General features: G+C 42.6%; 2 protein-coding genes across 3 annotated transcripts; both read left to right on the top strand.

Moving 5' to 3' along the window:
* Positions 1–488: 488 nt before the first annotated feature.
* Positions 489–10,897, top strand: LOC102223603 (lysophosphatidic acid receptor 4-like). The gene is made up of 3 exons (XM_023328683.1): positions 489–617; positions 7,439–8,039; positions 9,484–10,897. The coding sequence occupies exons 1-3, from the start codon at positions 499–501 to the stop codon at positions 9,964–9,966; spliced, it is 1,203 nt and encodes a 400-aa protein (XP_023184451.1). The 5' UTR covers positions 489–498; the 3' UTR covers positions 9,967–10,897.
* Positions 10,012–22,663, top strand: LOC102223861 (putative P2Y purinoceptor 10). 2 transcript variants are annotated; one of them, XM_023328682.1, is made up of 5 exons: positions 10,012–10,094; positions 11,809–13,224; positions 16,365–16,631; positions 16,877–17,057; positions 19,741–22,663. In XM_023328682.1, the coding sequence occupies exons 3-5, from the start codon at positions 16,444–16,446 to the stop codon at positions 20,620–20,622; spliced, it is 1,251 nt and encodes a 416-aa protein (XP_023184450.1). In that variant the 5' UTR covers positions 10,012–10,094; positions 11,809–13,224; positions 16,365–16,443; the 3' UTR covers positions 20,623–22,663. The 2 variants fall into 2 exon arrangements, with proteins under 2 accessions (XP_023184450.1, XP_014330837.1); XM_014475351.2 differs by lacking the exons at positions 10,012–10,094; positions 11,809–13,224 and adding an exon at positions 13,234–16,268.
* Positions 22,664–22,727: the final 64 nt, after the last annotated feature.

The following is a 22,727-nucleotide window of genomic DNA, read 5'->3' as shown; positions in this document are numbered from 1 at the left end:
TCCCTGCTGCTATTGTGGAGTGGTCAGCCTGCCAGACGGCCACAAAGACCACTTCCCCTCTGTCAAGAGCCTCTCTATCTGTACGTCGCTCACACACACCCACACACACGTTTGCGTGGCTATCTTTGTGGGGACTTTTCATTGACGCCCATTCATTTCTACAGCCTAAACTTTACCCTTATCCTAACCCTACTTCTAACCAAAACTTATTTCACACCTTAGTCCTAAATCTGACCCCTGACTCAAAAACAGCGTTTCCCTTTGTGGGGACCAGGCTTCGGTCCCACAAGGAGCAGTGGGTCCCCACAACGTAGTATGTGTCAGGAAAATGGTCCCCACAAGGTATTACAAACAAACACGCGCACACACACTCCCACACACACATGGTCATAGCCCAATGCCATCCTGAAAACAATGGGAACCTGTCCAACACCGCCCTGCCACCTGGTTAAAAATAACTCTTTTGGTGGCCTCAGACATTATGACTGTGTTGTAACAATGGTGTGGCAGCACTTTGATCAACAGAAACAGCAAGATATTGCCATCCTGAGACATCAAGCACCCAAGCTAATAGTTTTTTTTGTTGTTGTTGCGGTTCTGCGCGATGCTGGCAGACGGTAAATTTATTTTAAGCCTTTATTCTGTTTTCTTTGTCCGTAACCCTTTTGTCTGTGGGGACGTTTTAGAGAGAGTCAGCTTCATGTGATAACCTAGACAAGCACATCATGTCTCTTTAAATACGTGTAATGATATTTTCAGGCTGTTACAAAGCTACTGCAAATTATTCTAGTACAGCCTAACGAACCTCTGTCCCGATGGACATATTAAAGATGTAAAAATGCATAATTTTTACAGTGATTTTGCTAACTTACAAATTAGGTGTGATAGTGCCTTCCATACAAAAAAACGTCTGTGGCAGCTCCTCTGAGCATACAATGTAAAAGTTTGGAATATGAAAGTAATTTTAATACAGAGCAGCTGGATGCAAAGACAGTAACAGAAAATGTTTAATTGGATCAGTTCTAACCTGGAACTGTTTCACCTACATACTGATAGCCTTCAGATACAACACTGCACTACTTTTTCAACCGTAATGAATCTACAGATTAGATTTAGATTTAATTTTTCGTTGTGTCTCCCAATCCTCACCACAACAGAAGCAACAAACTGTTTTGTTTTCAAATGAGAGCAACCGGCGTTGCATATTTCATAGGCCTGCAACATTTTAATCTGTAACATTGGAAAATACCAAGCGCTGTCTCTTCAGGTGACTCCTCACACTGTCTGCCAGATTTTAGCTCTGGGCTTTATCCAAAACTTTAATTTTCCTTTCATGAAGCCATTCTTTTGTGGACTTGGATGTATACCTGGATATGGAAAAGTAAAAACCCTCTACACTCCCAGCTGTCCTGAAGACACCTGAAGGTTTCACACCCAAACTGACTGGGTGTGAAACATATTCAGAATTTAATTCATGTTGACAAAAACCTAAGCTTGAAAAACTGCCCACATAATGATGCTGCCACCACCATGTGCCTCAGTGGGTGTGTTTTGGACTCACACACCAAAAGCTCAAGTTTGGTTTCATCAGTGGCTTGTAGAGAAACGATCAATTATATGTTTAATACATGTTACATTTCTGAGATGAACCTTAATTGGAAGTTTAACGGAGACATTTTGAGAGCTAATGAAGGTGCAAACACAGACAGATGATTAATCGGAGGCCCTCGTCCTTTCCTCTTCCTCCACTGTTGACGACTGCCCTCCTCCTCCTCCTCCTCCTCCTCCTCCTCCTCCTCCTCCTCCTCCTCCTCCTCCTCCTCCTCCTCCTCCTCCTCCTCCTTCATCCTCGAGGTGCTATTGTCTCGCTTCCTGTGGCCGAGCGGGCCCTGTGTGTCCATGTACGCTCGCGCACAGGCTCTTGCGCGCGCAGCAGTTCGGGGCGGCGGGCTGTGATGCGGTCCGGACGGACGGAGCAAGTCGTCAGGATTAATGGAGGGACTCACACCCGCGGGATTTGTTACAAGCTTATAAGCTGCTCTTTTCACGCCGGGGAGCCAGCACGCAGCCTCGGAGCGGAGCGGGGGAAACTCCGAGCGAGTTGTTTTGGAGAGTTTTGGTCCAGTGACGAGAAAAAAAAAGAACCCCCCACAGCCCCCCCCAAAAAACCCGGGGCTCCGGACCTTTGACAGCTGCACCGCCGCCAGGCTGGAAACCCTCGGTGACCGGGAGGTGAGCTGTCATCGACCGCTCAGCTGCCGGTGAGTGTCCACCACTTTGTTTGTAGACAGTGACATTTTTTCTCTACTCCTTCGGAAAATGTGCTTCAAATTCATCTGCAACATAACGCAAAAAGAAGCTGGCGTCCATGAAATATGGCTTAGCTACACTGTGAAAAAAAACAAAAAACAATTCTGTAAATTTACGGTAAAAAATGGTGAAATACCAACAGTTACTGACCATAATGTCCAAAACATTTTATTACAATAGAAAATACATGGAATTACCATAAATCGAAACTGCAAAACAAAATCTGCAAATTTACAGTAAGAAAAAATAGGCCTACTTTTGGTCAAGGTATTATGTTCCCCTACGCCAACGTTTTTAACTAATGCACCAAAATATATATATAAAAATTATACATAATTTACCAAATTGCAGAAAACCACAAATCACAGAATCAGCTTTATATTTTTTTTAGTAAATGAGCATCTACCCGCCATATTGAGTATACTGGACCACAGTTTCTATCCTCAAAGCACATGACTTTCTCCTTGCTCCATAATTCTCTTTCTACCGGACAAGAAAAAACCCAATGGCTGCTTTCCCAACTCGCCCAGCCTTTCCACTAAAGTTAGGCCTTACTGAATTTTGTTTCCCTTGAAAATTTTTGTATTGTTGTTCTAAAACAATGAAATGTCGCAAGAGTTTTTGCGAATCTTTACTGTGTTCGATGTAGAAAAGGTTACTAGGGTAAACTTTTAAGTTTCAACTAAATTTAGCAAAATTAGTTGAAACTGTAGCCAGCTGTAGCCCCGCAGTTCAGCTGTGACGATCAGATTTTGTCAAATAAAAAATTGATATAACCAACAGATTGGTTGTTGAGCTGTAGGTAGAAGCTAATATTTAGAAAGACATGAAATGGTGAGTTCTACCTTTAAAAAGGGCCAAATATCCAGATTATAATAGCCTGGTAAAAACCAGCCCCTTGTTCTACGCTTCACTTCGTCCAGAGGGTCTGGTCTCTCGGCTATTGAGAAACAATTGCTTCCTGGAGACGTGAACTCTGTTAAAGTTTGACATTTTTTGTAATCGCTAACATTTGCCCAGGACATATGTGAAGCGGCAGTTTGACACTATAAAGCTAACCAGAAATTGCTACCAGTAGAACCGTCCTCTACTGCCAAGACAGAAATGCCGATCCGAACAAGATGGCTCTTCACGTTGATTCAATATTTGGAAGTCTGAACAACACAAACTGAACAGCATTGTTCACTTCCTTCGCTGCCTTTGCTAAAACAAATTCTAAAACAGCACAGAAAATCAACATCGTTGTTCACAACTTATCCTATTCGCTGATTGGCTGCTCAAAATGGAGAAATCTAAGTCAATGGGAGAAAGCCCAGACTCGCTGAAAGGAGATTATAATCGAGAGGAGTTGCGCAGAAAGGCTAAGATTATAATCCCTTTCAAACCAAACAGGTGCCAGTGATACACACACCGTTTCATGTATTTGTTCGTGAATCCTTTTCTTCTTCATTAAAACATCACTATGAACCATTAGGAAGTCCTCAGAGGCATTTCTCAGTGCGACACGAGCCTGAACAGAACCCTCTGTGATCCCAAGATGTGGGTTTAAAACACAAGTGTTTTTTAAGTTGTTTTCCCCCAGTCTCCACCTCTCCGTCCCCCTTTTCTCTCCCTTGCTTGTGAGAGAAAAGAACAGCTGGATGTGAGCTGGGCCCGAACTTGATCTCTCCGTATCAGCGGGTCCCAGAGGCCTGTTTCTGTCGCTGCTGTGTCCGGCCGTGGGGGTAAACCCTCATAACTGTGCAGCTGTCCGCAACCTGCTGCATAATGTGCACTCATTCACTCTCTCAGGACCGAAATCCCTCGGCAAGACCTCTTTTTTTCTGTAATCCACTACTCACATAGCTTGGCTCCTGAGCTGAAGGTCCTTCTCACCTTCAGACAAACGGAGCCCATCTAAACCTCGACTTTCATGCAGAAAGTCAAGGTTGACTCGGCCAGGGGTCCGGCGGCTCAGCCCCCCCCCCCCCCCCCGGCACACAGAGACCCGTTTGAGGATTGGCACATGTGAGTGTTTGCCTGCTTGTGTGCGCACATGTGGAGGCGTTTGCATATGTAAATGTGTGTGTTTGCTGCAGATTGGTACAGTGTGCCCATTGTGAGGGTCGATGGGAGGCTTTTGGGGGCGGAGTGACATCTCAAGATGTCAGAGTGCAGCTGGCACAGGACGAGGTCTTCAGGCTACAGCGGCGCATTGAAGGAGATCAGGCTGGACCGGCTAGATCTTTACCTCTGTTTTATAACGTAACAAGTCCAGTTTAACTTGTTACAATGACCGGCTGTCACTAACGATTATATTAGTAATTGATTATTCTGTCTATTAATCGGATAAAAAAAATGTAATGCATTCCGTCGATTTTTCATTTAACTACCTAAACCTTTTTTTTATACAATATTAGAAATATACAAAAGGTAAATAAACAAATAATCCGTTCCCTTTCTTAAATAAACATTTTATTGCTTAAAATGCAACAACGTAGCATTCCTCTACTGAATTTGAATGAGTGAAGCTAAAACTATGTCACTTGCATGTTACACAAAGAGATTATTTTTTTAAATCTTAAATGCAAAATTATATTCATTTTGTACAGCTTAGGCTAATTACTGCCCTGAATCTGCTTGAGTCTGTTATAGAATCAAACATGGAGAAGCATCGTTTAGTTTTATCAGAACAAGAATCCAGAGAAACCCCTACTAGTTTATTAGGTTACTACCCAGATGAACTCCTTCTAGCTTCTACATGATGGAGAACATATACCTGTCTAGAAACCCAGGACAGAAGCATCTAGTTTATATACGTCACTCCAACCAGAGCAGGAATTAGAACAAACTTAGAATCAACAGAAACTCCTGTTAGTTTATCTAGAGAAACTGTTCATTACTTTAGCTCAACATTAAACTTTTCACATCGGAGCAAGACCTAGAGAAACTTCTGTTAGCTTACAAATCTAGAACAAACTCAGAAAGTACTATCGAGTTTTATCAGAACAATAATCCAGAGGAACCCCTACCAGTTTATAAATTAGAGATTACTTATTCTTAAACTTTGTTAGTATAGTGGTGAGTATCCACGCCTGCCACGCGGGAGACCGGGGTTCGATTCCCCGACGGGGAGTGAAGTTTGTTTCAGGTCCCCCTTGAAAATGAGATCTAGAGCTCAATGGGGTTTACCTGATTAAACAAAGGAATTAATAAAAAAAAATAAACATGGGGAGCCAATATGTATTTTTATACTTTTTTGTTACCTTTGTTCTTCTGTTGCTCTTTCCTTTGGTTTGTTGTTTTGTTGTATTTCCTTCTAATTCATGTAAAGCACTTTGATTCACCTTGTTGCTGAAAATGGGCTATATGGATAAGATTACCTCACCTTACCTATACTCTAGTTAACGATTCATCGATTCATGACGATAAATCGCATCGTTTCAGGCCACAAAAGGGAATCTTGTAGTAGTTAAGACTTGTATCTCCTTGAAGTTGGTTGGCTTTTGTGGGGAAAAAAATCTATGTATGTTACATTTTTGTCCGTAATCATGGTAAAGTTCTGCAATGGTCCAGAGTTTGAGTAAAAATATACCAAATACCAGATGTTGTTATCTGATTTTAGCCGCCTGTTCCCAGCCTCAGCAGATATTAAACAGCTGTTTCCACATGATGTGTGACTAATAAACCCAAGCCTTGTGTGTCAAACCTTTTATTTTAAGAGGCGTTTGAGACGGAGGGAAATAAGCTCCGCAGCACACAATAGATATTATAATGTTTACTACTTGGGAGATATGCATTGCTTTAGCTGTTAATGCCAAGTGGACATGCAGATTTTCCATCATTTGTTGGACAAATGTGAGAGCTACTGTACCTTAGATATGTTTGGAGCTTTACAGTCTCAGAACAGTCCTACAGAGTCCACCACTTCCCCTGAATTACAAATTCAAATATTTCAGTAAGTAAACAAACAAACTAACTGGATTTTGCACAGCAGTTCCCTCCAAGCGGACCCGTTCAGTAGCTGGAATCTGCTCACAGATTCTTCTGTGCACCTGGATGCCGATTTTCTTTAAATGCGTGGATGCGGAAGAATGTCAAAGAAAGCTTCTTCTTGACCACATCAATCTATGTAGCCCACAGAACAGTCAAACCACACCCACAAAGACTCGGCAGAAAACCCAGAGGCTGTGATTCAACTGTGAATCACAACAGATCCTTTTCCATCCTGGATTTCATGCTGCCGTCTGTGAGCCCTTGATGTTTATGCACCACAAACACATAAAATGCTACCAAGTGGTTTGGATCTAGTGCAAATATCTTAATACACTTGAAACAAGGCAAAACTAACCAACAAATAACTTTTCAGCAACATATATGAACCTTTTCTAAGTCAATAATTCCTTAATATTGATTTAAAAGTACTATTTCCACAGGCGTATTTTTTCACTTATACAAAGACATTTTTCCCATAAGTGAAATAATCTGCCAGTGGAACTAATACTTTTTTATATATCAATATTAAAGAATTATTAACTTAAAACAATCTCCTGTATCTTGCTGAAAAGGTAGTTTGGTTTTAATTTCAAGTGCACTAGGATATTTGCACTAGAAATTAGGCTAAAAATACTTGGCAGCATTTTGTGTTTTTTTTAACTGGGAGCTAATTTGAATCAGGACTGTTTGTATGGTCAGAGTCAGAAATTAAAAACAGACTTGTCGAATTATGGATGCTAAAAATCTGCATGGATTTATTGAATTAAACATTTTAAACATAAGGTAAACAGAAGTTAAGTAAGTGTTAAAGTGCTGATGTATGATCGATGTCTTGAAGCCCTCCATTGTTTTTTTTCCATGCACATTTCTAATATTTAGTTTGCTCCCTGTTTTTATCGCTGTGCACATTCACGGTTTGCTTTCTGGGGAACGACTTTTATAGTCTGGAAGTTCCTGAGTGCCGTTTCCTTTTCTCTGCGCAGGAGGACCAGCGATCCGAGCAGCCGTGCATCCTGACTGAGTCCGGCTCCGTCCGCCTGGGGGTCCATGATGACTTGGAGGGGGCTTCAGCGGACGGCCCCCTGCTGACACCTAGATTTCTGCTCCTTTCCTGAAGATCTATTTGTATCTTCTTTTTTTTTTTTTTTTACAGTGAAGACTTTGTCTCTTCCGTCACCATGGCCAGCCTTGTGATTAACGAAACTGGAGTGGAGGATTGCGGGATCGACGACTCCTTCAAGTACAACTTGTACTCCACGGTTTACAGCGTGGTCTTCGTTTCGGGCCTGATGACCAACTGCGCCGCCCTCTTCGTCTTCTGCTTCCGGATGAAGATACGCAACGAGACCACAATGTTCATGACCAACCTAGCCTTTTCAGACTTGGTCTTCGTCTTCACGCTGCCGTTCAAGGTCTTCTACAACGTCAACCGCAACTGGCCCTTCGGAGACGGGCTCTGCAAGGTGTCAGGGACGGCCTTCATCACCAACATCTACGGCAGCATGCTCTTCCTCACCTGCATCAGCGTGGACCGCTTCCTGGCAATAGTCTACCCGTTTCGATCGCGCTCCATCCGCACTAGGAGGAACGCAGCGCTGGTGTGCGCCGCCGTGTGGCTCACCATCGTGGGCGGAGGAATATCGGTGACCTTCTTCTCCACCATCAACAGCAGACACAGAGCCACCACATGCTTTGAAGGATTTTCCAAGAACACCTGGAAGACCTACCTCTCCAAAATCACCATCTTCATAGAGGTAAGCTGATGTGCATGAACACATTCACTGCCGGAACGGCATTCAGTAAGACATCTAGATACACAGTAGGGAGGCTCTGCTTTAAATCTTTTCACGTATTTGTTAGTTTGCTGCCCAAAACTTTGTGTTTTATTGGGATTCTAGACGATAGACCAAAGCAAAATGGTGCAGTACTTTGAGCTGAAGGAAGGTGATACACATTCAATTAAAGATTTTTAGCAAATAAAAATGTAAAACCTGTGTTGACAACTTCAGCCTCTAGATGTACAAAGTTGATGGAGAGATTCCCCGAAACACTTCAGGCTGTAACTGCATTAAAATCTAGTTCGGCAAAGTATTGCCTAAGTTGAGTTGTGTGTGAGTATATGCAACACTTTTCACATTTTATTTGTAAATCCTTGGATCAAAACTATGCATCATTATGATTCCACTTCAGAATCAGAAACTACTTCAACTTTTACAATGCATGGAGCCATTTTGGCTCTCACTCCAGCCAAATAAAGTTTGTTTAGAGCCGCAAATGTTACATGACCTTTTGAAAAAAGTACTATTGATCATTTTTGAGAAATCCAGTACCTATAATAGGTAATGTGTTGTCATACTTAAAGAACCACAGTTTTATTACTATTTTTAGGTGTTATGGTAAAGGTCTAAAGGGTGAAATTTTTTGCAAAAAGAGGATGGATACATTTTCTGCTATGGGATGTTAATATTTGTGGAAACGTGAATAAAAAAGCATCTAGTTTTCAATATAATGACAAGAAAAATGGGTCTAAATAAATATTAGTTGTAATTTTAGTGTAATTCTGTTGTGGAAACTTGTGTTAGTGATGATACCTCTACTTAAAAACTAAAGTCAAAGCATTTGGGAGCCATTGTGGGAGCTCCAGTGAGCCACTCGTGGCTCTGGAGCCGCAGGTTGAAGACCTCTGATTTAGTTGGCTTAACATGACAGCATGTGAAAAACATGAAAGTGTATCAACAGCAGCAGTATATGTCACAATAGACACATTACCAAAATCAATAGATAATATGTCTGATAAAATATTGAATAATTTCACTGAACTCTGATCCAGAACCGCACAGGATTCTGGGGGATGTAGGCAGAGGAAAGGCTTTAGCTGGTTCAACCTCTCACTGCCTGCTAAGCTAGGTTGGTGGCATCAACTAACTCACTGGCTTTGTAACTGGCAGAGCAGCAGTTTAAGGTTTCACCGTGTACTGTCACCTTCCTAAAATAATGACTTTTTTGCTAAAAGTAATTTTGGCAACAACAACAAAAATCACGCCTAAAGATGATTTCGGCAAACAAGAATTTGGAAAACTCCGGCCATTATTTCACCAAGGTGACGATATGGTGATATGTTTGTTTTTCATATTGTCCAGCTGTAGAAGTCATTTTGAAAAGCATTGCATGTCCTTTGACTCTCCTTTACTTCCTCAGATCGTGGGTTTTCTCTTCCCCCTCCTGGCCAACCTGGTGTGCTCCTCCCTGGTTCTCCGGACGCTGCGCCGCCCGGTCAGCGCCGGCCACGGCTGTGACAGCAAGAAGCGCGTCCTGCGGATGATCGTGGTCCATCTCACCATTTTCATCATTTGCTTCGTCCCGTACAACTTCCTGCTCTTCCTGTACGCCCTGGTGCGGACCCAGGCCCTGGCTAACTGCACCGTGGAGCGGTTCGCGCGGACCCTGTACCCCATCACCCTGTGTCTGGCCAGCCTCAACTGCTGCCTGGACCCCGTGGTTTACTACTTCACCTCAGAGAGCTTCAAGAAGAGCCTGACCATTGGTGGCAAGGGGTCCGGCTCGCGGCCCGAGAGCGTCCCCCGCAGCGACAACGAGGCCCAGGACACGGCCGTCCCCAGAGACACTCAATCCGTGTCCAGCAACGGGAAAGACGTCACGATATCCGACAGCCAGCTATGACTCGCCGCTGGCAGGGGTGAAAACGGGTCGCGGGCGGGTTCTGGAGGAACCCTGAACTTGAACAACAATCAGCTGTTTAATTGTGGAAGTGGAAAACAAATAGCTCAGCAGATTAGCTAAGACCAGAGGTAAGTCCTGAGGTTTGGCCTGGGCTTTGTGGATTAATCCAGCACTGGAGAACAGAGGAATGTATCTATGTTTGTTATAACACACACACACACACACACACACAGGCAGAGGGGTGGCAGATCCACGCCGGGGCCGCCATGACAGAGACAAGGAGCTGCTCAAACAGACTCACAAACACACATGCTGACACTGAGCTGTCCATAAGATGGATTCTTATTCACTTTGTTGATACGAGCTGTTTAGTGCTTTTGTAACAAAATCTTTATTTTTTAGAAAGTTTGAGCTCTGACAGTGCGTTACATCATGGATGTAGTGACACTGATCAGTTCAGCGGGGGGTCGGGGCCGCGCTCAGAAACTAAAAACAAAACTAAAGTCACAAAATTACGAGAATACAAAAACAAAGTCATGGTATTAACAAGATAACAAGATAATTTTAGGAGAAGAAAGTTGTACAAGAATAACGTTGCAATAATACTAGAATAAATATTTGAGAAGAAAGTTGTCATATGTTTGAAAATAGACATAATGTTGACTTTATTATCAAATCATGACTTTATTTTCAGAATAAAGTCATGATTTTATTACTTTATTCTTGTGTCTTTATTCTCAAAAAATTACAACTGTATTCTCGTGTTATTTCGACTTTATCCTCGTGATGTTGTGGCTTTATTTTTGTCATTTTATTACATTTTTTCTTAGCATGGCCCTATCACTCCGTCGTAGTTCAGTGTGGTCAGATCTGGTGTTACTATATAAAGCAGTATTATGTTGACCTGCTGAATTAAATGTGTCATGTTGAAGTTTTGTTTAACTTAGTGTCTTTTTTTTTTGCTTTTATTTATCGTTCCTTTTCCAGCTCGGTACCGGTTAGTCAAGCCTCCTGTGAACTGGACTGTAAGGTTTCACTCCTGGAGGAGTTTTTTTCCATTCTGGCTCACCAGGTGGCCCTGACTTGTTTGAGGACTTTGGCCTGTGTGCTGTGTCGCAGGCCAAGCGCTCATTATGACTTGAGCAATGGTCCATTGTTTGCCTCTGAATGAGGGCTCTCTGCCCTAATCTGGCATTAGACTGCAGATCTGCTCAACGTCCCTTACACGCAACAAATATGCTCACATTCCACAGTCCGGATGAACTCTCCTGCCTGCTTACCTCGCAAACCGAAGCTCCAAACAGTGCTGAATCAGCAGGTTCAGAGAGAGAAAATGTGAATTGATGAATTGACGTCAGTTTCTACAAATGAATCGTGGGCAACCTTTTTTTTCTGGATTGCCAACGGGACGTGGAACTTGATCACAGCGGAAATATAAACAGCTTTGTTTTGTGGGCTTTCACTGAGCCAACAAACCTCTTTGGACCTCAAATTTCTATATATTTTAAAAGCTGACTAGGATGATTGGCGAACACAACCGATCAGATCAGGGATAAACGTAGGGCTGCATTTAAAGTCATTTCAAGATATGAAACAATGTTTCAAGCCTGGACGCAATTTAGTCAGGCGCTCAATATAGAGTGGTAATAAAAAGCAACATTTGTTGAAAGGAAAACCATAAACACTCTCATTAGCAGTTTGCAATAAGCCATATATAACCATGTGGAAGAAAGCTCTGATCAATGAAGCTTACCGCAAAACCTTTTTATAAAAAAAACTCGAGTTATTTTTAAATCGCCATGTCTCCATTAAGCCTCCTGTGCTTATTGTTTGTTTGTGCAGCTTTTCAAGCATCTAGCAGTTGCACTAACGGACATCCGTAGCCGTGATCTGCCCGTTTAGTCTTTTCAGCGATCCAGAGACAGAAATTCGCACCCTCCACTGCTAATCCTTCAGACACGAATATCTCCTGCAACGGTATGTCGACCAAGTGAGTTAAAAACGATCCGTTAACTCTGACAGCAACCTCCGGGCATGTGCATGCGATGTGACCATTTTATTTTCAACCGCAGAGGCTCGTAACAGCGAGCGCTTTGTGGAGTCCAGGGTCAAGGGCGGCATTGAGAGGGGCGGCAGACAGAAGGGCAGGAAATAAGAGGAGTAGGAGCTTTGAAGCATGCAAGAAAATCTCCTATGAGGCTGATGGTGGAAGTAATCAGCTGCTGGGCCTCCTAAAGCAGCAGGCTTGAATGTGAAAGGAAAGGAGCGGCTACTTGGCATTGGGCTAGTGTGACATCTAGTGGCTAAAAGGCAGAACGCAGGGGCCACACTGAATCTTACCTTTAAGAGCCTCACGCCTGGTGTGTCATTATTAGATGTTTGTCTTTCTACGTTTTTATGGTTGGACGTGATGACATCAACTATAAGTATCCCGGGTTTTTAAAAAAGCCCCACATGTTCTTGCCACAGCCTTTCAGCTTCCCTCTTTGTTTCCCTCTGTGTCACCTTGGAAAAATAGCAGAATGCTTAGGCAGTGTGATTTGTTTTCTTTTTTTTTGTTTGTTTTGCTAAACTGTTTCCAAAAAAAAAAAAAGGGGGAAGTGGCATCGTAGCAGGGGAAGCTGATTAGCATTTCTGTAACGACTCAATGGCCCAGAGTAAACATTTACACTGCTGTACGCACACGACACAGGGAGTGAGGCCGCTTTGACACCTGTTGAAGAGAGCTCGATGATTACAGAGGGAAGAAAATAAAAACGTTCAGCTTGGGCAGCGAGCAGCCTGCCTTTGCTCATTCTTAACCGCACGTGCAATCGATTCTGTGTCAGCCTTTGCTATTTACTCGGTTGCTAGGCAGTCGGTGACGTATCAAACGGCAGAAAAGCACCCCGCCAGACCTACAAGGGCAGAGCTTCCCCTTCTTCCCCTCATGATCTCTCGCCTCCGAAACCAAGAGTCAGCCTGCTCGCAGCAAGGTGCCATCTCTTCGTGCAGCTACGCAGGCAAACCACATCAGTACGCGGGATTTGCTGACTTCAGAAGCCAACGGACAAGTCTCTTTGTCTCGTGCAAAAAAAGTGCACAAGAAAGAGGAAGGAGAGGAGGGGTGTGTGTGTGTGTGTTTGCTACTGTGCAGCCGGAGGAGGAGTGTGTGTTGATGAAGCAGTCGGAGCATGCAGATGCCAGCACATGCTTCTGGTTCTGGACTCTTCCTTCAGCGTCCGATGATGAGTTCAAGAGAAGACGCGGCAACACAAGGTAATGACCGACCTTCTTTTTGAACGTAGCATCTGAGAGGAAGTTGGGCTGCTTGCCCTTGCGGTTTGCCACGCTTTGCATTTTTTGATGAGTAGAGTGTGTTTTGAAATCTTTGTTATTCTCATTCACGCAAGGTGTGAATAATGTCTTGACCTCTGTGTCCTGCTGTCTTTGTTTTTTTTTTATAATTCTGATCTAAGAAGTTATAAGATGAGGAGACTATCTCTGCATCTCAGTTCGGAGACGTTTGCGGAGTGAAAGAAAAACGAGTAGGTGTCGGATAAACAGAGCAACCGAAGACCAACGCAGTCGGGGGTCAAGACAAGTCCAGGTTTCCAGCAAAGAGAAAAATAAAATGTCACTGTATTTGTCTTCCTCTTGTGGGACCAGTGTAGGAAGGGTGTGGACCAGCCTTGATGACAGAAGGAAGGCTGATGCTTCTCTGATCAAAAAAAAAAAACAAGCTCCTAGCACTAGATTTCCTGTTGCAGTCTTTATCAAAATTTAATCTGCTACCTTCAATGTCAACACTTTGTTGAGCACGCAAAACAATGAACGATCCTGACAAATGCTAGGCTTTGAGTTCACACGGCTCTTTTGTTTCACACTTTATGCGATTTTATGAGCTGCTTTCTAAAAAGGGAATTCAAATTTGTAGAAAGTGCTTACCTAATACTCTGACTATGTCACCTTGTGGTGAAATCTCACGGAGGTCTCTCCGACAGGACTGAGAGGAATGCTTCCAGTTGCACGACAACCAGTTGTTTTGTTTTTTTATCTAACTCTTCGGTTTATCAGGAAAACCCCTCCTGTAAACGGTTAGGCCGTAAATTTCAGGGCAGGGCCGCACCTTGGCTGGAATCCGTATCTCCAGAGCCACGGCAGGAGAAAATGAGGCGTTGATAGCGTGATCAGGTTTAGAGAAGCAACATCCAGAGGAACAAAGAAACTTTAAAAAATAAAATCAAAAGCGTTGGTAGGTTGTGTGAACCTTGAGAACCCGAAGGTTTGATGAAAACAACAACAAAACTAGAAAACTGCTGGGACTTTTTCTGGAGCCATTTTCTGCAACACACACTCCAGACGCTGGATTGCATCACACATTAAGTCAACATCCCAATACAAATGTTCAATATTAATACATTAAAATGATGACAATCTTAAAAGCAATAATTGGATGCTGGAAGGAGTCTTACTGAAATAGACTTGATGGATAACAGAGCCAGAGAGAGATGGGAGCAAAGATGATAAACAGATTGGAGGAAAATGGAAATTTATCTCAGTCAATGAGGATATTCATTTACTGTCGGCCATTTTTAACGTGTCCATACACCAAAAAAGTCAAATTAAAAAACACACAATCCTGACAACAAAACAGCAGCAACAAAGACCAAACCAATACAGAAATATATAAACAATATTTCAATTTATGTCAATGGTAAAATCACAAAGAGTAGGTAGAAGCACAAACCTATTCTACCTTCACACAGCGTCATCAAAATCAAAACGGCAGAATCTTTTCTGTGTATTTACCTATCCTGAATTAATTCCAGGCGAGTCTGCAGGCAAACCCGCAAAATAAAACATAATCAAACCTTATTGTATTCGTTTAGCAAATAATTTTTATCCATTTTTTTTATTTAATGAGTGAAAAACAGAGTTTTAACTCCTCACAACAATTATTACACAGCTTAAATACAGTTGTTTTTAACCTTCAGGTTTTTTTTGTTTTTAACCTTTAGTTTTTTTGTTTTTCTAAAAACACCCTTCTCTATTAGTTTGTTTCTTTAACTCTTTATGTCCTAAGCTTCAAAACTCCGCCTGGATATTTTTTATAATTTTAATTGTACCCAGCTCTTTAAATGTCCTGAGTGAATATATTTGCCCATTAATCCATAACAACTGGGTCTTAACTTCATGACTTCCATCTCTACCAAGTTATTTTTTACAATTTACCCTCTATTAAAAGAGCGGCCCTCAGATTAATTTCCCTCCCTGCTACAGTGGGGGTTAAATTACCGTAATAACCCCAAATTGGCTGGAAAGCGCAACGTCTCCCCTTTCAGAATCTCTTGGAATTTTTCAGATAACGCAGAGTGTGGAGGAATTACTGTACTGCAAATTTGGCGCTCCGTTTAATTTCAAACCACTTCACACTTTGGAAGGAGTTTGTTACTGTCTTTGTCCATGATGTTGTCACTGCAACATTTTTCTCCGGCCTGTATGCAAGCGAAACAAAACTCATACAGTTAAAACTGTCAGCTACAAAAACACAGCTCAATATCAGTAATTCAGCCCCCAGTAGTTTTTGTGGAGTCGGTGCGAGGCTGGCATCTCTTTCAAATACCAGGACATTTTAAGAGTCTGGCGTGCTTTACCTGTAAACTGAGAGCGATAATCACTCACAACCAAATCCCCAGGCACAAAATCCACCTTCTCACCTCCTCGGTCCTCAGAGCCGAGTGCTATGAAGAGGAAAACTAAAAACGCGGTGAGCTGGAGAGGAGAGAGCAGAAACAAAGAGAAAATGTCTCCCTGTACCTCTCTGTTTGTGTTTCATCCTGTAAAATGGTGCAGGAAAAAAACTACTGTCTTAATATGACAGTAGAGTTAACAAGAATTGTATATTATTTTTTAATTCTCATACACAGATATTGATGTACCTAAATAAATAAAAAAAAAATTCTGTGAGGGACTCTGTAACTGCACTAAAGGATAAAAGTTTCATACAACTCAATAAACTGGTTGCTTTGAGGAGATTTCTATAGACAGCAGGCTGTAGAAGATGTGGGAGCAAAGGCTAAGAGAACGTTGGCAGATGCAAATGAACGGGTTCTGAAGCAGATGTTCTGCTGCTAGAACGTTCCTGGTAGCGGGCCACCGGAGTGGAGCGGCGGCGCGGAGGAAGAAAAACACCTGCTCGATACGAAACCGAAAGTTCACGTGAGGATGTGGGGCTATGTGGACGGCCGCGTTTGGTTTGGCAAATGTTTGAAACTGGCAAAACGTTCCCAACTCTGCTCAGAATGAGTTCATTTGAAAAGGTTTCACTTTTTGTGAATTTGTAAACAGGATCAGACCAACTTTCACGGTGTTTATTTTCAGTACTTTACAGTACTTCTCTTCCTTCTCTCTTTCAGTGGCGATGCTGACTAAGAACATGAAGTGACACACACCGCCCTCTGTGGTGTTTTTATTCAATAAGAGAACAACAACATAATGACTGTGAATGAAACTGGACCCACAGAGGGGTTCTCAGGCAACCTCTCCCACCCGTCCTGCAACCATGACTTGTCCTGCTGGGAGCAGACGATGGACAAGATGTACACCTACTTCTACCTGCTGCTCTTCGTCCCTGGCCTCTTCCTCAACACCACCGCTCTCTGGGTCCTCTGCAAACACTTCAGGTAGGTCAGGCGGATAAAGGTGCAGACGTCCTTCACGATTCATTTAGATTTTAACCCTGACCCTAATCGGCTAAAGCAGTTTCTTTTTGCCAGACCTTCAAAAGACACAACGTTACTCAAGATCCCTTCAATTCGATTGCATCTGCTGCCGTTAAAGCCAAAGGAAACAGCTTATGTTTCAAAACTCTTACGCAACGGCGTACGGTCCTGCAGTCACTAACCGACTCTTCTGTGTGGTTCCACAGTAAGAAGACCAAAGCGGTGATATTCATGATAAACCTGGCCTTGGCAGACCTGGTCCACGTCCTCTCTCTGCCCCTACGGATCTATTACTACTTCACACACTCCTGGCCCTTCGGAAAAGGCATCTGCTTGCTCTGCTTTTATCTCAAATACCTGAACATGTACGCCGCAATCTTTTTCCTGGTAAGAGTGCAGGTTTTTCTTTGTTTTTTATTATTATTATTATTCGAAATTAAACTACATTAAAATGTAGCAGAGACGTTTGATGAAATTATGAGAAGTCCAACTGATTCAGCGTTTTATGCCAACATAAAGTCAAACACTAAACTTTTGCAGAAGCAATCAAGCCTCTTGAAATTGTTTGGATTTTTGTCAAGTTCTAGCCATAAACTATGGCTGGACGACATGGCTGAAAATATATCAGTGCTTCATATTGATATTGTTTTAAATATCTCAAATGCTGCCGGACTAGTGATGCAAACTTTATCTGCTTTATCCACAGTTTTCAATCCACGTCGTTGTTTTTTAATTTTTCTATTTTTAAGCAGTTATGAGGCACAGTGTTGAAACCTGAAACTGCTCCTGTTCGACCTACGCAACAGGTTGTTGCTAGGTAACCAAAGTGAGTGAGCTAGTTGGTCCCACCAACGTTTAGCAGCTGGGCTTGAGCTGTCTTTCCTCTGCCTACGTCCCCCAGAATGCCGTGCGTTTCTGGGTCAAAGTTCAGTGATATTGATTATGTGTCTGTGGTGATATATATTGTTACTGATTTATTGCCCAGCCATAAACTTCAATATATTTTTGGGGTTTTTATGCGACAGACTAACACAGGGTTGAATAGAGCTGTGTTGTACAAAAAGGACGGATCTAAAACCCGGGTTGATGCGTCGACAGTTAGCAGAACTTTGTCTCTGTCCATTCCTTCTGACAAAATAACTGAAGCGCCGCCAGATTACACGGAGTTTTTCTTCTAGCTTATAAATTATGGAGTACTTATACTTACAACAGGAGCGTCTAGTTTATATATTCAGGAATTAGAACAAACTTAGAATCCAGAGAAACTACTCAATACCTTCGATCAACATTATCAGAACAAGAATCCAGAGAAACCCCTGCCAGTTTAGAAATCACGGACTACTTTCCTTAAACGTGGGGTTATACTTTTCTTTTTTTCTTCTTTTGCTCTTTTTTTTGGTTCGTCGTTTTGCTGTATTTCCTAATAATTCATGTGAAGCACTTTGAACTGTCTTGTTGCTGACAATTGTGCTATTTAAATAAAATGACCTTACCGTCTTTGAAAATGTTTGCTACAGGCTCTCACTCAGATTTAGGGCTGTGCTTTGACTAGGCCATTCTATGCTTTGCTCTAAACCAGTGTTTCTCAATGCTGCATGTTTTTTGTTTTTTTTCCACACCTGACTTTAATAAATGGGTGATTATCAGAGTTCTGCATCACCTGATGGCATGCTGAGGAGGAAATGCCGTCATTTGAATCATAAAACATGAAGGACAGAGGACCAGGCCTGTAACACACGGGTCTAAGCAAATGAGTTGTTGCTCTGGTCGTATGTTTAGTGTCAAAGGTCAACGTCTGCTCCACTTGGGCTTGCAGGATCTAAAAATCTTTCTTCCAGAATGTCCTTGTATTTAGGTTCATTCGTCTTGCTGTTTGTCATCTAACCTGCTCTCCATGGCTTCTTGAGTAACTTTTAGGGGAACAGAAATTACTTTCTAGGGATACTTTTACAGAATCATATTCCTTACTTTTACTTGAATAATGTCAACATCCTTTCTAGTCTTAATTGAGTAATATTTTTGGGTATTCTATCCAACACGAGTAACTTTAATGAATGAAGTACAAACGTATTTCAGTCAAAAACGTATGAGACACAGACACACACTTGGAGTTTGCGGTAAAGTGAGACATTGTGTTTTTACACCAGCGCTTTGATTTGTTACAAATGTTCATTTCTATCTGCAGTCACATATTCTCACTGGAAGCACATTGAATTATTCCAACATTACCTACTGTAAATATTGATTTCTTGTCAAGTTTAATATTGTAAAAATATGATTTGAAAGATTCTTATTATTATTTTGTATTTATTTGCACATTTTTAATTTTTGTATTTTAAATGCCAGAATTGCTTTACATTTACGTTACATTACACTTGTACACAATGTTTATCTGATTGCATCATTTCAAAATCAGATCCTATCTTACCTGAGCAGCCCTTTTACCAAATGCGGTTTTATTTTCTTGGACGGCTACTTTTCGCTTGTACTTGAGTAAAGATACGTTGAAGTAGTTCTACTCTTACGTGAGTATAGTTTTTGGTTACTCTACCTAAATCTGCTCACTGATGATGCTGCCCTTCGCTGTAAAGCCCGGTATTTAGTTTTATAACCAAATTCTGCTTTAAACTTCCCCACAACTTTCCCCGTGAACTGTTCACTAATCTTCAGATGCCGTTTGCTCGTTTTTTTAAAGGAACAGTTGAATTTACGCTGAAATGAATCCATACATGAGTGGATTTTATTCAATAATTAGGTTACTTCTGAAAGCACGTGGTTATGATGGACTGAAAAACTATCCACTCTTCTCTTTTTGTTGTTTATTTCTGGAAAAATACTCTGAAAGCCACTTCTACCTGTTCTTGTACTTCACAATCATTCGCCGCTTTGTGTTGGTCTACCACATGGCATCCCACTAAGAAACTCCCAGGTTTGTGGTTGCAACGTGACTAAATTAAGAAAAAAGCTCAAGAGTTATGATGCCGGTTTGAGAAGAGCAGAAAGTCATGAGATGATTTTTTTGTCGGGGTATCTAAAAGTATCCGTGTGACTCATGCCCTTTCTGTTTCAGGTGTGCATCAGCGTGCAGAGATACAGGTTCCTCCTCAAGCCGTTCACCGCCCGCCGCTGGAGGCGTCGCTACGACCTGCTCATCAGCGTGGCGGTGTGGGTGTTTGTCGCTGTCGGTTGCTTGCCTTTCATTCTGATGCGGAGCAGCGAGAGCGGCAACGCCATCGAGAGCCTCCCCCATCACTCCTCCACCCCCGCCAAGCCGTTGAGCATGGCGTGCAGTCCAAACGCCAGCGCCGCGTCCAGCAACACGTCCAGCAACGGCGGCTGCTTCAAAGACCTGCCCACGCGGAAGATCTCCGTCCCGCTGGCTGTCAGCCTGATCAGCATGTGCGAGCTGTTTGGATTCCTGCTCCCTCTCGTCTGCATCAGCTACTGCTCCATCCGCATAGCCTGGTCCCTCAACCACAGCCAGCCCCAGGCCCGGCAGGACTCCGCCGCTCCCTGCCCCTCGATGCGCAGCAGACTCCAGTCCTTCACTTCCAACGGCCACGCAGACAAAAGCCACGAAAAGCCCGCCAACAGCAGCGAGAAGCGGCGGGCCCTGCGGATGGTCCTGAGCTGCTCGGCTCTTTTCCTGCTCTGCTTCGCCCCGTACCACATCAACTTTGTGCTCTACCTGATGGTCTCGCAGAAGTTTGTCGTACACTGCGCCACCGTGCTGGCCGTCAAACAGTTTCACCCCATTTCCCTCTGCTTGGCAAGCATGAGCTGCTGCCTGAACCCTCTCCTGTATTACTTCCTGAACGCCGAATTCAGAATGCACCTCAGGCGCACCTCGTCCTTCACCAACTCGATCCTGTCCTCGCCGAGCTCCCCGAGAGACTGTCCGACGCAAGCCAAGCTGCTGAGGATGGAGAGCATCTGTTCCGAGAAGGATTAGCATCTCAGAGAGAAGATCCCACTGGGCCTTGCAAAAGTACTCATACTGCCTCTTGAACTCTTTCACATTTGTGAGACAGAGGCCCAATCTCAAAGTGTTCAATTGCAAAGTCAATTCTTTTTAAGTCACGTGTGATATATGTACAAATTTCATAACAACCGAATGTGACATGGTTACTTGATTGTGCTGTAAAAAGTCACTATGTGCCTCGAAAACATAATACTGCCCCTTCAACAAGTTGGTGGCATCCATCTTTCCATCCGTTCCAATTGGCTTTCCAGTTTCTGATGAGTGAATGTCTTCCCACAGCATGGTGCTGCCTCTCCCATGTTTCACCAAGGGAATGATTTGTTCAGGCCAATGTCCAGTTTTAGCTTTCCAACACAAATTATGCTTGCTTGTAAGCCAGAAAGTTACATTTTGGGGGGGGGTTCTGACCGGACCACATCTTTACTGTGTCCCGTCCACAAACCTGCTCAACAAGTCCTGCTGTCCTGCCTGTCCATATTTCCCCACTGTCACAACCCAGAGGGACATCTGAACCTATCAAGACAGTGAGTCATGTATCCTGCAGTAGGGGACCATCGTCCTTCATGGCTTGTGGCAAAAAGTAAAAGAAACTTCCTATAGCTTATGGCACTCTTCCATGAAAGTTGGATATTTAAGAACCTATTCAGTCAACACATTATCCTACCTGAGCTGTGGATCTGTGAAGCTCCTCTAGAGTTACCATGAGCCCATTGGCTGCGTCTCTTGATTAACGCTCTCTTTTGTCCGTTTAGGACGCCCACGTCTTGCCTCCCTTGTGGTTTTGCAATACTCCACCCTGATTTTTAGAAAACGGTTTGAACTCTTTGAGATCTTCTGGATCGTCAAACTTATCCACAAGTGTCTACTTGAATTATGTGCTTGTGTTTAGGGATGCACAATATTATTGGCATGGTATCGGTATTGGACGATGATAACTGTAAAATTTAACATCGGCCATTCCATCAGAATAACTCACCGATGTTTTTATATGACAAACCAGGGACAACGATGCCTGCAGCACAACTTCATAAACTGTTAAGTATTAATGCACGACTGATGTGCTTTTCACTTGTTGCTTGTGAACAGGTTGAGTTTAGTTTTGTGAAGATTTACAAACTTGCACTGTTTGAGCGTTGTCATTGTCTGAGAGATAATGTCATGAATAAATTTGACATAAAAATAATGCTAGTTGGAAGTGCTACATGATATTCAGCCTCCCTTTAGAATTTGCATTCAATAGCAGGCTAAATTGGCAAAGATAATCGCAATTTTCATTACACAGTAGAGAAAGCCATAGAATTTCAGTAAGTAGGTATAGAAAAAACTTATTGGTATTGGTATTGGTTATCGGCCAAGTGAGTTTCAGTACATCGGCATATCGGATATCGACCAAAAAGCCGTCCCTACATCCTTAATCTTCATGAAGCTGTTCATAATCTGAATAACATCTGACTGGTTCCACTGGTTTTTATTTTGGGGCATCACAGAAAGAACTCTGACAGCATACAATCTTCACGCATTCGCTTAAAAAAAAATACTTTTCCTTCCACTTTCCATCAACGCACAACTAAAACAAATAAATACGCCGACGTCTGTGACTGTATGAAAAACATCCTGAGGCACAAATTCTTTGGCAAGGCTCTGCTGTCTTCATTCAGGTACTATTTAAGCTGAACTGAACTGAAATGACATGTTTTTATGCCAAAAAAAAAAAAAAAGGGCAACCGGCTGGGAGCAAAGCAGACTTTAAGTCTTGCCCACGGACAGTTTGGCGTACGCCGACATGTGAGGTTAGGATTTGATCAAATGTACCCAGCTCTGAAAAGCTGTGACCTGGAAGAAAGGAGGAATAAGAAACAACCACCTCACGTTTCCTCATAATAGTTCTCAAATGTTTGTCTCCAGGCCTGTTAGTCCCCTGCGCTGAATGTAGAAATTTCAGATAAGCTATCTGACAGAAACCACATGTCAGTGTATTGCAATTTACTGTAAATACAAGCGATGCTTTTTGTCTTATGTGTCCGTTAATATTTGTCTCTGGTGAGTTTGTTTTTCTTTTTCCTGTTGCTTTGAGT

The sequence above is a fragment of the Xiphophorus maculatus genome, chromosome 23 (assembly GCF_002775205.1).
Source record: "Xiphophorus maculatus strain JP 163 A chromosome 23, X_maculatus-5.0-male, whole genome shotgun sequence".
Lineage (NCBI taxonomy): Eukaryota > Metazoa > Chordata > Actinopteri > Cyprinodontiformes > Poeciliidae > Xiphophorus > Xiphophorus maculatus.
This window is presented reverse-complemented; position numbering and strand designations above follow the sequence as displayed.

Excerpts from the sequence above, each read along its gene's own strand:
- LOC102223603 (XM_023328683.1), top strand. The coding sequence starts at position 499 with ATGGTGTGGCAGCACTTTGATCAACAGAAACAGCAAGATATTGCCATC. Across the intron at positions 618-7,438 it reads CTGCGCGATGCTGGCAGACG|TGAAGACTTTGTCTCTTCCG; the intron begins GTAAATTTATTT and ends TTTTTTTTACAG. Across the intron at positions 8,040-9,483 it reads AAATCACCATCTTCATAGAG|ATCGTGGGTTTTCTCTTCCC; the intron begins GTAAGCTGATGT and ends TTACTTCCTCAG.
- LOC102223861 (XM_023328682.1), top strand. The coding sequence starts at position 16,444 with ATGACTGTGAATGAAACTGGACCCACAGAGGGGTTCTCAGGCAACCTC. Across the intron at positions 16,632-16,876 it reads GTCCTCTGCAAACACTTCAG|TAAGAAGACCAAAGCGGTGA; the intron begins GTAGGTCAGGCG and ends GTGGTTCCACAG. Across the intron at positions 17,058-19,740 it reads ACGCCGCAATCTTTTTCCTG|GTGTGCATCAGCGTGCAGAG; the intron begins GTAAGAGTGCAG and ends TTTCTGTTTCAG.